The sequence below is a fragment of the Trichosurus vulpecula genome, chromosome 9, assembly GCF_011100635.1.
Source record: "Trichosurus vulpecula isolate mTriVul1 chromosome 9, mTriVul1.pri, whole genome shotgun sequence".
Lineage (NCBI taxonomy): Eukaryota > Metazoa > Chordata > Mammalia > Diprotodontia > Phalangeridae > Trichosurus > Trichosurus vulpecula.
This window is the reverse complement of record NC_050581.1, coordinates 49,825,181-49,838,535: the sequence shown is the minus strand read 5'-3', so window position 1 is coordinate 49,838,535 and position 13,355 is coordinate 49,825,181. Positions and strand designations below refer to the sequence as shown.

Sequence of the window (13,355 nt, the reverse complement as noted above, 5' to 3'; positions counted from 1 at the left end):
GTTGAACCTCTATTATCACATTTTATGTACCATGACCCTGTGAGGTCACTGCTATTATTATCCCCCTTTTAATACGTAAGGAAACTAGGTCTGAGAGAGATAAAGTGATTTGTCCAGGATCTCATAGCTAGTATCTGAGACGGGTTCCAAACTCAGTTCAGCCTAACTCCAAATCCAGCACTCTATTTTTTCTTCCTGGAGAAAAGAAGATTTGATAACTCTCTTCATCATTTTGAAGACCTGCCAAATAGAATTGGACTTACACTTAGTTTCCTTGTCCCCAGAGGGCAGAGGGCAGAACAGGAAACAGAAGGTGGAAGTTGCAAAGATGCAAATTTGATCTGAAGTCAGAAAAAAATAAACTAACAATTAGACCAAAGCAAAAGTGGGATGGGCTGCCTTGGAAAGAGGAGGAAGGCCCCTCATCATTGGAACGCTTCAAGGAAAGTTTCATTATTACTTTTTGGATATGTTATAAAGAAGTTTCTTTTTCAGCTCTCCATTGAACTGTACAGCCTTTGAGTCTCCAACCCTAAAATTCTGCAATTCTTTGAAACATTTGTTGAAAATATATTTCATACTTCTTGGTTGTAGTAAAATGATCATCATTTAACCTTTTCTTGATGACTCAAGTTCATCATTATGAACATCATAATTAGCTGTTATATATTATGTTAAATTGTATATAGCACCTATTCCTTAATAATAACCCTGTAAGGCAAATTGTGTATTATTACACCCATTTTACAGATTAGAAACTTGAGGCTTGGCCACAGTTACTAGCTAGTGTCAGAGCCTGTGCCAGAACCCAGGCTTTCTGCCTCCATGACTAATTATTTTTTTTTCCCTCATCTATACCACATTGTCAATTTGGTATTGCCCTTGGAGCTGCGTGTGTGTGTTTGTGTGTGTGTGTGCGCGAGCGTGTGTTTGTGTTTGTTGACCTGTTTGCTCCAGACTGCTAGGTTTTTTGAGTTTTTATGTCTACTTTTAAAAAAAAATTATGTCTTCATTCTGATTGTCAAGCTAGCATCTGTCACTTGCCGTTATTGGCAGTATACCTGTGTTAAGCTCCTTCTGTGTCAGGATATTTTCACTTTTGTCATTGAAACCTCAGTACCTAGTACACCGCCTAGCATACAACAGTGCTTTATAAATGCTTGCTGATTGGTTGTTTTAGCTCCCTCTCCACTCCTGCCTTGTCATTGACTGGTGCTGGCCTGTTCGTATTCCTACAGCACTTTGTACTGATCTCTTGACCCAGAAAATATAGACACACAAATGCTTTACAAAATATGAAAGAATGACGTCAGATAGTATTACATTCCACGTGATCAAGTATTATCACTATTATTATTATAGCATTTAACACCCTCTACCCTTCTATACCACAAAGTTACTTCCTCTTTAAGGATAGAATACCTTTTATTTTTAAACTTATTTTTATTATCATTAACTTTATTTTTAACTTATTTTTAAACTGGTTAAATGCCCAATAGAATTTATTTCACACATGAAACATTTTTTAAAAAATCATGACCAACTTCTTTATCAGTTTGAGAAATCACCAGTTGTCTGTATTTTCAACCTTTGAGGAGGAGTTTTTAGATGCAGCTCAAAGCGGGGCATGTGGTGCACATCAGATTAACCAAAACAGCCCGGCATGGGAGCCTGATGTGATCAACTTCCCTATTCCACTAACTGCAGAATGGAAAGGATGGATAGACATTAGGATCTGCAGTGCAGTCAGCATGCCCCATTTTCCAGGCCACTTTTCAGCAGGGAAGGAGAGAGAGAAATATGAAGCATCCTTACCCGGTTTTCAAGCTGACCAGAGCATCCTCGACTCCCTTCTGATTGAATTTGGTCATGTACTGGTGCATGTAAGGGTAATTATTCCTAATGTTCCTTTCTGTGCTCCCATTAGGAACTGTTCCAAACCGAAAAGGGGGGGAGTAATCGTGAGGCTTCTGAAACTAGAGGAAGAAAAGACAAAGTTGCATTACATCTGATGAAGTGTAAAAACATACACAAATGCATTAATCAGCACAAGTATAAGAATCATATCTATATTCTCCAGGTTATTTTGAATTTAGCCAAGCCCTATCCACCCCTTATATGCCCAGCTCATTTGTCCTAATATAGAGATTGGTCTGTACCTTAACAACTAGCAGTTAATTTTATATTCTATTCTATCCTATGTACTAATTTTGCCCTTCTTATCTAGAATAGAGTGCCTTAGTGGAGAAGAGTGGCATAATGGAAAGAGCACTGTGCCTGAAATCAGGAAGATCTGAGTTCAAATCCAGCTTCAGATACTTTCTAGCTCAGCAAATCACTATATCTCTGTTGGCCTCAGTTTCCTCAACTGTAAAATTGGGATAATAATAGCACTTACTTCTCAGGGTTGTTGTGACAATCAAATGAGATATTTGTAAAGTACTTAGCACAAAGCCAGGCACATAGTAGACACTCAGTAAATGCTTATTTCATTTCTTTCCTTCCTTCCTTCTTTCCTTCCTTCATTTCTTGTTAGTTGGAGATTTTCTGTCAGAATATTTTTAAGGGGCAGCTAGGTGGCTCAGTGAGTAGAGCACTGGCCCTGGAGTCATGAAGACCTGACTTCAAATCTGGCCTCAGACACTTGACACATTTACTAGCTGTGTGACCTTGGGCAAGTCACTTAACCTCAATTGCCCTGCCTTCCCCCCACGAGAAAAATTAAGCTACGGTTATTTTTCTCAATTATATGTAAAAACAATTTTTAACATTCATTTTTTTTAAATTTTGAGTTCCAAATTCTCTCCCTTCATTCCTTCCCTCCTCCCTGAGAGGTAAGCAATTTGATATAGGTTAAATATTTTCAATAATGCAAAACATATTTCCCCATTAATCATGTTATGAAAGAAAACACACAAAAAACATAAAAAAGTGAAAAACAGTATGCTCCATCTGCATTCAGATTCCAGCAGTCCTTGCTTCATCTGAAAATTGCCCGTTCATATCTTTTCCTCATTTATCAAAAGGTGGATAGCCTTTTCCATCATGAGTCCTTTAGAACTGTCTTATCTCATTGTATTTCTGAGAACAGCTAGGTTATTCAAGGTTGATTATCATACAATATTTCTGTTTCTGTGAACAATGTTCTTCTGGCTCTGCTCAGTTCACCTTGCATCAGTTTGTGTAAGTCTTTCCAGGTTTTTCTGAAATCATTCTACTCATCATTTCTTATAGCACAATAGTATTTCATTACAATCACACACCACCACTTGTTTAGCCCTTCCCTTATTGATGAATATCCTCTCAATTTTGCCACACAAAAAGAGCTGCCATAAATATTTTTTCTATAAATAGGTTCTCTCTCTCTCTCTTTCTCATGTACAGATGTAGTGGTGCTATTGTTGAGTCAAAAAGTATGCACAGATTTATAAACCTTTGGGCATAGTTCCAAATTGCTCTCCAGAATGGTTAGATTAGTCCACAATTCCACCAAAAGTGCATGTGTTCCAATTTTCCCACATGGTTCCAATTTTCCCACATCCTTCCAACATTTATCATTTTCCTTTTCTGTCACATTATCCAATCTGATAGGTGTGAGGTGGCACCTCAGAGTTGTTTTAATGTGCATTTCTCTAATCAATAATGTTCTGGAGCATTTGTTCATATGACTATAGATAGCTTTGATTTCTTCATCTGAAAATTGCCTGTTCATATCTTTTCCTCATTTATCAATTGGGGAATGACTTGTATCCTTCCCTCCTTCCTTCCTTCTTTCCTTCCTTTTTTCTTTCCTTTCATTTTTCCATCCTTTATTCCTTCCCTTTAATGCCATGTGATGGCTAACATTGGGCTGGGCACATATAGGGTGCTCAGTAAATTACATCTGATTTGCTAACATGACACAACAGGAAAATGATAAGTATTGGAGAAGATGTGGGAAAGTTAGAACACTAATTCATTGTTGGTGGAACTCTGAGCTGATTCAACCATTCTAGAGAGCAATTTGGAACTATGCCCAAAGGGCTATAAAAATGTGCATACCCTTTGACCCAGCAATACCACTGCTAGGGCTGTACCCCAAAGAGATCATAAAAATGGGAAAAAAGACCCACACATACAAAAATATTTATAGCAGCTCTCTTTGTGGTGGCCAAGAACTAGAAATTGAGAGGATGCCCATCAATTGGGGAATAGTTGAACAAGTTGTGATGTATGAATGTAATGGAATACTATTGTGCTACAAGAAATGATGAACAAGCAGACTTCAGAAAAACCTGGAAAGACTCCTATGAACTGATGCTGAGTGAGGGGAGCAGAACCAGGAGAACATTGTACACAGTAACTGCCACAGTGTGTGAGGATTGATTTTGATAGACTTAGCCCTTCTCAGCAATGCAAGGACCTAAAACAATTCCAGAAGACTAATGATGGAAAATGCCATCCACTTCCAGAGAAAGAACTGTAGAGGCTTTTTTCTTTGTTTTATTTTCTTTTTTATTCTTTCTCCTGGTTTCTCCCATTCATTATAATTCTTTTATACAAAATTACTAATGTGAAAATATGTTTAATAAGACCCTATATGTAAAGCCTATATTGGGTTGCATGCCACCTTGGGGAGGGAGAGTGGAGGGAGGGGGAGAAAATTTAAAACTTATAGAAGTGAGTGTTGAAAACTAAAAACAAATAAATTGAGCCAAAAATTACATCTGGTATTATGGCATTTTATAGGGTGTGCCAAAAGTCACTGCAGTTTTAACCTTTAGCTTAAAATTGCACCAAGGCCTATGGAACATCATGTAAATATAATCAGGTGTCATTGTTACTACTGCTATAGTATTTTAACTACACCTGAAAATTGTCTCAGTTCAGTCACTAACTACTGGGCAATCTGATTAATCATATTGAGCCTCAATTTCTTCGCCTGTACAATGGGATATAAACTACATTCTTTTGTGAAGATAAAATATAATAATATTTTGAGGATAAAATAAACTAGACACGAAAGTGCTTTATAAAACCTAAAAGTACTATGTTAACATCAGCCATTATTATTATAGTATTTAAAACCTCCACTTCCTAGATAAGTTAATTATTTTAAAAAATATGAGGAATATATTTTAGAATGGCTCACAAGGACTTAGTAAACCTGGGACCATATTCTCAAAATAAAATCAAACCAAAAAAAATCAACATTATCTAAACATAAGTTCTATTTTTGTTGGTTTCATGGAACTCTGCTTCTATAGAAGAGAATTTTTTGATCACATATGCACTGGTACTGTGTTAAAGGATAAGATACCTCCTTTGTTCAACAAATAGTGAGCCATTCAAAAATGTAACAAACCAGGAGCTGTTATAAAATAATGATTTTGATATTAAAAATAATAGAATGAATCTACCTAAATTTGTGGTTTCACCTTAGAAAATAATATATTCATTCCAATGATGTTAGACCATTAATCAGTTTAAGAATTCCTCATTTTAGAAATGCCTTCAAAATAAATTTTCAACCACCTAACAGAATCATCAATTTCTACTACCTTATAGTTACATACCATTTTGAGGGGCCAAGACTCATATTATGCAGCTTAGATCAACTGCCTAATTCATCAGACTTGGCTCAATATGTCTTTGGGTTATTTCCAAAAATCAAATTTACCTTAACAAGATGAAGATTTGTCACCACTGAGCATAATCCAAAAAAAAAATTATCACAGACTGAAGGCAATGTACAAATTACGAAAGCATTTTGGACATCCTTGAATAAGTGGACAATCTCTTAAAATGACTACTATGAAAGGTGGCACAGTCACTTGCATGGGAAATTTCTGATGCATATGTACATATATATGTATGTATATATGAGGGTATATACACACGCATACATATATGTGTATATAAAGCAATTGATTTCATCATATACCCCCAAAGCAATAAATAACATTTTAGGGAGTGCTTTTTCATCTCAAATTACCAAGTTCATGACGCGCATAGGTAAGAAACCATCATGAAAACAGTGGCAGATTATACATCAATATCTATTGTGGAGAATGAGGAAGTAGAGATACGCTATGAAAAATTTGACAAACTTCTCCAAATCTAGTCAAAATATAATTTGAAACTTGCATGCAGATTGGCGCAGAGTAGAAGATATATACACACATATAATTTGTAACATATTACATATGTCTATGTGTGTGTATATATAATGTATATATATGTATTTGTGTATACACACATGTAATTTTACAACAGGAAATAAAAGGGCCCAAAGGCTTATAAATCATCCAAAAGCCTTGAACATGTAGGTATACATACATTTTTAAAGAAGATATTTCAAAAGGTGCTATACATAACTATGGTTATATACATGGGAGAAATATACTGAGGCTCTGCTCTGTATAGTCAGGCCTTTTTCTTAAAACGAATTGGAACCATACTGAAGATCTAATTGGTCGAGAAGACTAAAGCTAATGCTGTTGATATAGTTTTTTGGTTTCTTGAGGACAAAGAGTCACAAGGAGTTCCAGGTGGACCCTGATGCTTGACCAGCAGATCACCATGGCAGGACAGAGGCAAGAAAGTTGATCACCCTTGTTGAATATCCTTCCTCTGTATGGCTAAATAAATAAACCCAGGGGCTCATTTCATTCTAATATTGATCTTAAACTACCTGGAAATTGTCCTTTGACATACCATTCCTAAAACAACATACCATTCCTAAAACAAGAAAAAGAAGAAAGAAAAGAAATTGAGGACATCTAACAAAAAATGACCAGTTACCAATGTGTGGGTCATTTCAGAATCAGTTGTCTGTGTATAGTGAGAGCATTGTTTAGTTAAAACAGAGAAGGAAATTAAGAGAATATATCAAGATAAGAAAGTCCTAAGTAAAAAAAATTCCAGGCTGATCTAATTAAATAATAGAGCTTTTAAAAAGGTAAATAGATAAAATTAGAGATATATTGACTCTGAGCACTGTTATTACTTAGAGATGTTTGGTTAATAGAAAATAAGTGTGACAATAAAGAGGCCTGAAGCACTCAGAAACCGTCTCAGACAACAAACACTTGATTTCTTCCTCAAGAAGACAGACTTGGTATCCAAAGGTGTAATGAATTTAGAATATGAGCTCATTTGTAAAATGTTCAGCATAATTGCACATTACAAGCAATATAATTTTACAAAGAAAGATAAGCAGGAGAGGGGAAAACAAGTCCACAGGAAGCTTGGAAGACTCAATTAAACTAGAATGATACCAAGAGCATTTTTAATATGAAAGAAAGAGAAAAAACAAGTGTGAGATGAAACATCTGCCAGTGTTTCTGTAGTAATCTCATCTCATCATTGACAACAAAGGAACAAATACATTTTGGCTCTAATAATTCTGTAGCCGATGTTCCATATGGCAATTACATTTAAGAAAATTGAGTCAAGAACAGCTGGAATTCACCAAATATACACACAGGAAATACAAGCTGGATGCAATGCAAAATTAAAGTACTAAGATGTAGATATCGAAAACTCCCAAAGAATGGAAAAAGTTATATGACATTATTATTCTGAAACAAGATCAGCCAACTATGTCAATAACTGGGGACCCCATATAGAGATAGCTGGTAGGGCTGTGGATAGAGCTCTAAACCTGGAGTATGGAAGATCTGAGTTCAAATTTGATCTCAGTCACATATTAGCTGTGTGATCCTGGGCAACTCAATTAACCTCTGTTTGCTTCAGTTTTTTCAACTGTGAAATGAAGCTAGTACTAGCATCTATATTGTAGGATTGATATGAGGCTCAAATGAGATAACATTTGGAAAAATCACTTAATACAGTATCTATAATATAGTTGGCGCTACATAAATGCTTATTAACTTCGTGATATTCCTACTTTCTCATCACTGTAAAATCTTTGTCAGAAAAATCTATACATGCATTAAGGGTATCATTAATGAAAATATGAGAAAGGTTTTCATGGATAATTTCCTATAACAGATTACATTTTTACACTCACAGAACTGAATAAAGGATACAGATAATACGTAGCCCATCTGCATCTATTGTTTATCAACAAATAAAAAAAGCATTTGAGTCGGTAGAGCAAAATGCTGTCTTCAACTGTCCTTCAGCTATGTGTCTCCCCTTCATATGTTGTGGATGTTATTCAGTTGTTCAGTCATGTCTGATTCTTCCTGACCCCATAGTTAATTAGCACATGAGGCTCTTCCATCCTCCACTATCTCTTGAAGCCTGTCCAAGTTCACATTCATTGTTTATGTGACATTATCTACCCATCTCATCCTCTGCTGTCCCCTCTTCCTTTTGCCTTCAGTGTTTCCCAACATCAGGATTTCCAGTGAGTCCCGTATTCTCATTATGTAGCCAAAGTATTCAAGCTTCAGCTCTAATATTTGACCTTCAGTTAATAGACTGAATTAATTTCTTTAAGTATTAACTGATTTGATCTCTTGCTATCTAAGAGACTCTCAAAAGTCTTCTCCAGAACCACAATTCAAAAGCATCAATCCTGTGGTGCTCTGATTTCCTTATGGTCCAAATCTTACAGCTATACATTGCTACAGGTAAAAAACACACCTTTGACTATTGACCTTTGTCGACAAGGTGATGTCTCTACTTTTTAGCATGCTGTCCAGATTTACCATAAATTTTCTTCCAATGAACAAGCATCTTTTAATTTCATGGCTACAGGGCCATCTGCAGTAATCTGAGCCCAAGAACATTAAATCTGAAACTATTTCCATTTCTTCTCCTTCTATTTGCCAGGAAATGGTGGAACCAATTGACAATATCTTGGGGTTTTTTGTTTGGTTTTGTTTTGTTTTCATTTATGTTAAACTTCAAGGCAGCCTTTACACTCTCCTCTTTCACCCTCATCAAGAGGCTTCTTAATTCTTCTTCCCTTTCTGCCATTCATGTAGTCTTAGGCAAAATATCATGTGAAATTCCTTGATTTGATAACATAGAGAGCTGTTCAGTGATCTCATCAACTGAGGTACAAAATAGGGAGACACATACACTGAAAAGGTGTTTATTACTTTCATGGAAGTTATCTTGTGAAGTACATCAGAGAAAAGGGACTCATAGACAATGAAGTCCTTTAAACATTTCCATTTTAGGATGACATTTTGCTGATGAAATCAAGCCCTAGAATACGCTAGGGCTATCTCAATAAACTCCATGGTGCTCAAAAGATATAGGCCAAATAATCCACACAAGAAAAAAAATATGCCCTTTTCAAAGTCACACTTATCTCTAACTTTAAAAAATCTGTAATGATCATAGCTTCAATCAAGCAAGCATGAGCAAACTAATGTAATCTGAATTTTCAGAGGAAGGCTTCAAAAGAATGGATTTGGTCCAGAATGCCCTAAATTAAATTGATTTGCTAGTAAAAAACAATGAGTAAAAACTTTGAAGAGGCTCAGTAATCTGACCTGTCAATCCCATCAAAATGCAAATCAACAAATGGAAGTATAGACAGGGCTCCTAGAGAAAGAACCTCCTATTTCTACCAACGAATGGAGCCACAGATAAGCAACCCAAAAAAATACCAAAAATGAAGATTCAAGAGGTGATTAAAATGTGCTGTGTGTGCATGCGTGCATATGTATGCATGTGTGTGTGTGCATGTGTACAAAACTCACAGGATTATCTGTAATACCGATGTCAGAGTTGTAACTAGTGTAGAGAAAATGGGAAAATGGCATATTTTTGTTGAAGAGAGGGGGAAACATCTACCCCCATCAGTGTCTGCTTCTCGACATTGGCAACCCAGATCACCGTATCTCCTACTACAACTACACTTGACTCACCAAGACTAGACTACCTTAAATGGCATCCCACTTCGGGTGCCAGCTAATTCCCCCAAACCCTGCAGATGCAAAGACCAGGGTCTGTGGAGATTCTGATGTACTTTCCTGGTGCAATGTCACTAACCTCTGCATCTTTTCCATCCCCTTCTCAACAAAAAGTTTTGCCTGGGTGGTCGTCACTGTCTAAAATTCTAGCCACAGAATTTGAAAGTTGGTTGAGCTAGCTTGCATCAATGATTACCTGAGTCAGAAAAGTGTTTTACCTAATTTATCTAACTTGATCTTGACAACGACACCACAAGGTAGACAATATCATTACACCCATTTTACAGTTGAGGAGACTAAGGCTGACTTGCCTAGGATTACACAGCTACTAAATCTGAGGCAGGATTAGGAACTCAGTTCTTCCATATTCCAAGTCCAACACTCTACCTATCCCCTAGACCACCTAGTGTTATCTATCTGAGCTGGAAACAAAGCAGGCTTACTCTACAAAAAATAATCTCCAATAGGAAAGATCTCAATGGCAGTTTCCCCCAGGGGAAAAGTGAGACTCTGAGGAAGTTGTATCAAGTAGAGATAATTATATAAGGAAAGTTACAGAGTCAGAGTATGCTCAAGCTGCAAGGGACCTTGGACATAATCTAGTCCAATGCCCTCATTCTATAGATGAAAAAACTGAGACACAAAGATGCAAATTGATTTGACCATGGCTCATACACCAAAGTACCTTCCAGAAACTCTACTATGGTATGCAAACCTCACTCAAAGCGTCTGGGTTGGAAAGAAAAGGGAAAAAAATGAAAACAAACTTTAAACATTTTCAGTTTAAAAACTGACACAATTTCAAGCTTAGTTAAAATTTTCTTTTGAAAATAATTTCTGCTAAATTAGATGTATGATTGCTTAATGAGGAGTTGCATCTTAATTTCAGGAAATAGGGATTTGTTGTTCCAGAGATGCCATCCGGAAGCTTCACCTTTGTGTGGAAACAGTGAAATGCTCTTTGCATTTATTATTCCTCCAAGCAGTGCCCTAATTCATCACTGCTAGTGGGTGAGACCCAAGCCAAGCTTCTTTTCGACAGCAGCTGCCTCCTCTGGGGCACAGAGGTAATGCTTCTCTTCATAAATCCGGTTGTTGGAGCAGCCGTTTTCAGTCTCCCAAGACATTTGAAGATGGTCTATTTGACAAAGTACTTTTCCACTCCAGTCCCCATCTGCTACAGTTACTGTATAGCTTTTAAATGTTCCTTTTTTTCCTTCTGCTTTACATATCTGCCGATACATGTAAACAGCCTCGCTGAAAGAGTCAAGATGGTCTTCGGACCTACTGGTGTTTTCCCCACCTCACCAAATTCAATAGGCCACCAGAGAGATGAACAAGGTCCCCTCCTCCATTTTACAAACACCCCTTAGGCTATTGACCCCTGATTTTGTTTCTTCAAGCCGATGATCAGTCACAGAAAGACAATTTTAGAGTAGGAGGGGATCTATCTCGGAGGCCATTTGATTCCTCCTGTAACCCCAGATTTCACCTGCATAAAAATGCCAAAGAGGACAAAAGAGACCATATCATTTGGCCAAGACCATGCAACACCTTAAGAATGCTACTGTTACCTGTTCCTATTGCAATCCAGCAATCAATCCATCAATAAACAAGCATCCATTAAGAATTTACTTTGTCCCAGGCACAGGGCAAGTTGCTAGAGTACGGAGACAAGAGGCTTTCTACCTTCAAGGAGTTTATATTCTATCCCTCTACATAGCACATCAAAATTCCAAGGACCGCTACCAGAAGATGGTAATGCATTAAAGTCTCTATGTGCTCCCAACATTATTTCCATAAGCCCTTGTCTAATTTAATTGAAATAATGAGCTCTCATTGTGGTGGTCATACCTTCCTGAACAACTGAAGGAAACACATGCATGCCTATCAGTACTGTATTATCTTGTGGTTTTCTTAAAGATGCTCACATACCCTTTATGTTTCCACCTTCACATCTCTTCTATATCTTCTCTGTGGACTGATCAGTCACAGTCAAACACATTATAACTTGACTCTAGAATAGTGATATGATTTTGGTCCTCTTTGAGAATGAAGACAACAGCCAACCAACCAACCAATCTCTCCAGCACCACATTCACAGGTCTAATTCAGTTCCTCATCATCTCTCACCCGGAGTATCACAATAGTCCCCTATTTGGTCTCTTTGCCTCAATTTTCTCCCTCCTCCAATCCATCCACTACTCAGCGAACATGGAGATTTTTCTAAAGTCTCAGTCTGACCATCTTGCCCTCCTTGTGCAATGAGCTTCAGTGGCTCCCTGTTACCTGAAGCATCACATATAAAATTCTCTGGCATCTAAACCTTCTCACAACTTGCCCCCTTCTTACCTTTCCAACCTTATACTTTACCACCCTCCACTCTATGATCCAGCAACACTGGACTACTTATAGTCTGTCAAATATAATGCTCCATGTCATACCTCTCTCTCTTTGTACCAGCTGTCTCCCATGCCTAGAATGCCTTTCTTTCTTACCTCTTGATCTGTTTATCTTAAGACTCAGATCCGAAGGCCTTTGTTAGTCCTGCCTCCTTTGTCCCCCATATGCTAGTGTCTTTCACTTTTACATTGTTTTCCATCTACTCTGTTTAGTTCTTGTATATACGCGGTTACTTACATGCTGTCTCCCCCATTAGAATGAATACTCCTGGAGAGCAGGGTCTATTTTTGTATTTCTTTGTATCTCTAGCAATTTACACAATCCACAGTGTATAGTAAAGGTTTAATAAATACTTTAATTTCAATACTAACTATGCCACATAACAAAGTTTGTTTTTTGTTGATTATACACTTTAAGACCCTCTTCCATACCCACTTTTTGTTACTGTCATTCTGTCATTTTCAGTCATATCCAACTCTTCATATCTCCATTTGGGGTTTTCTTGGTAAAAAATACTGGACTGGTTTGCCATTACTTTCTCCAGATCACTTTACATATGAGGAAACTGAGGTAAATAGGGTTTAGTGACTTGCCCAGGGTCACACAGCTAGTAGGTATCTGAGGCCGAATTTGAAATAAGGAAGGGGAGTTTTTTCTGACTCCAGGCCTGGAACTCTATCCACTGTGCCACTCAGTTGTCCCCTTTATACCCACAACTTCTTCTAAACAGATTAATATGTCAATTTCCCACCTCAGCTCTTATTAAAATAGCAATTGAGTAAGATGACTTTCAACTATGATCAAACTAGGATGGCAGGCCACTACAACAAGATTCAAAAAGTATAAAATGACCTTAAAATCTATCAAGTAAATAATAAACTTCCTCCTGGGATCATCCCTGGGGCATACTATTAATCTCTGAGGCCTGGACTTCTACCATCATCTTCAGTGTGTGAGGTAGAAAAACGCCAAGGGACAGAGTCAGTAGCCCCTGTGGTCTGTAAGTATCCCTATGCTTATCGATCAATTTTCCTGACTTTCTGACTTTCCCAATCACCCCCTGCCCACAAAATG

At 37.3% G+C, this 13,355-nt stretch overlaps 1 protein-coding gene across 1 annotated transcript in view; it reads right to left on the bottom strand.

Moving 5' to 3' along the window:
- Positions 1-13,355, bottom strand: part of GRIN2A (glutamate ionotropic receptor NMDA type subunit 2A) — a 165,735-nt gene that overhangs the window by 68,009 nt on the left and 84,371 nt on the right. Inside the window, exon 8 of the mRNA XM_036739543.1 lies at positions 1,816-1,976. Within this exon, the coding sequence (XP_036595438.1) occupies positions 1,816-1,976 (161 nt within the window). The remainder of the gene's footprint in view (positions 1-1,815; positions 1,977-13,355) is intronic.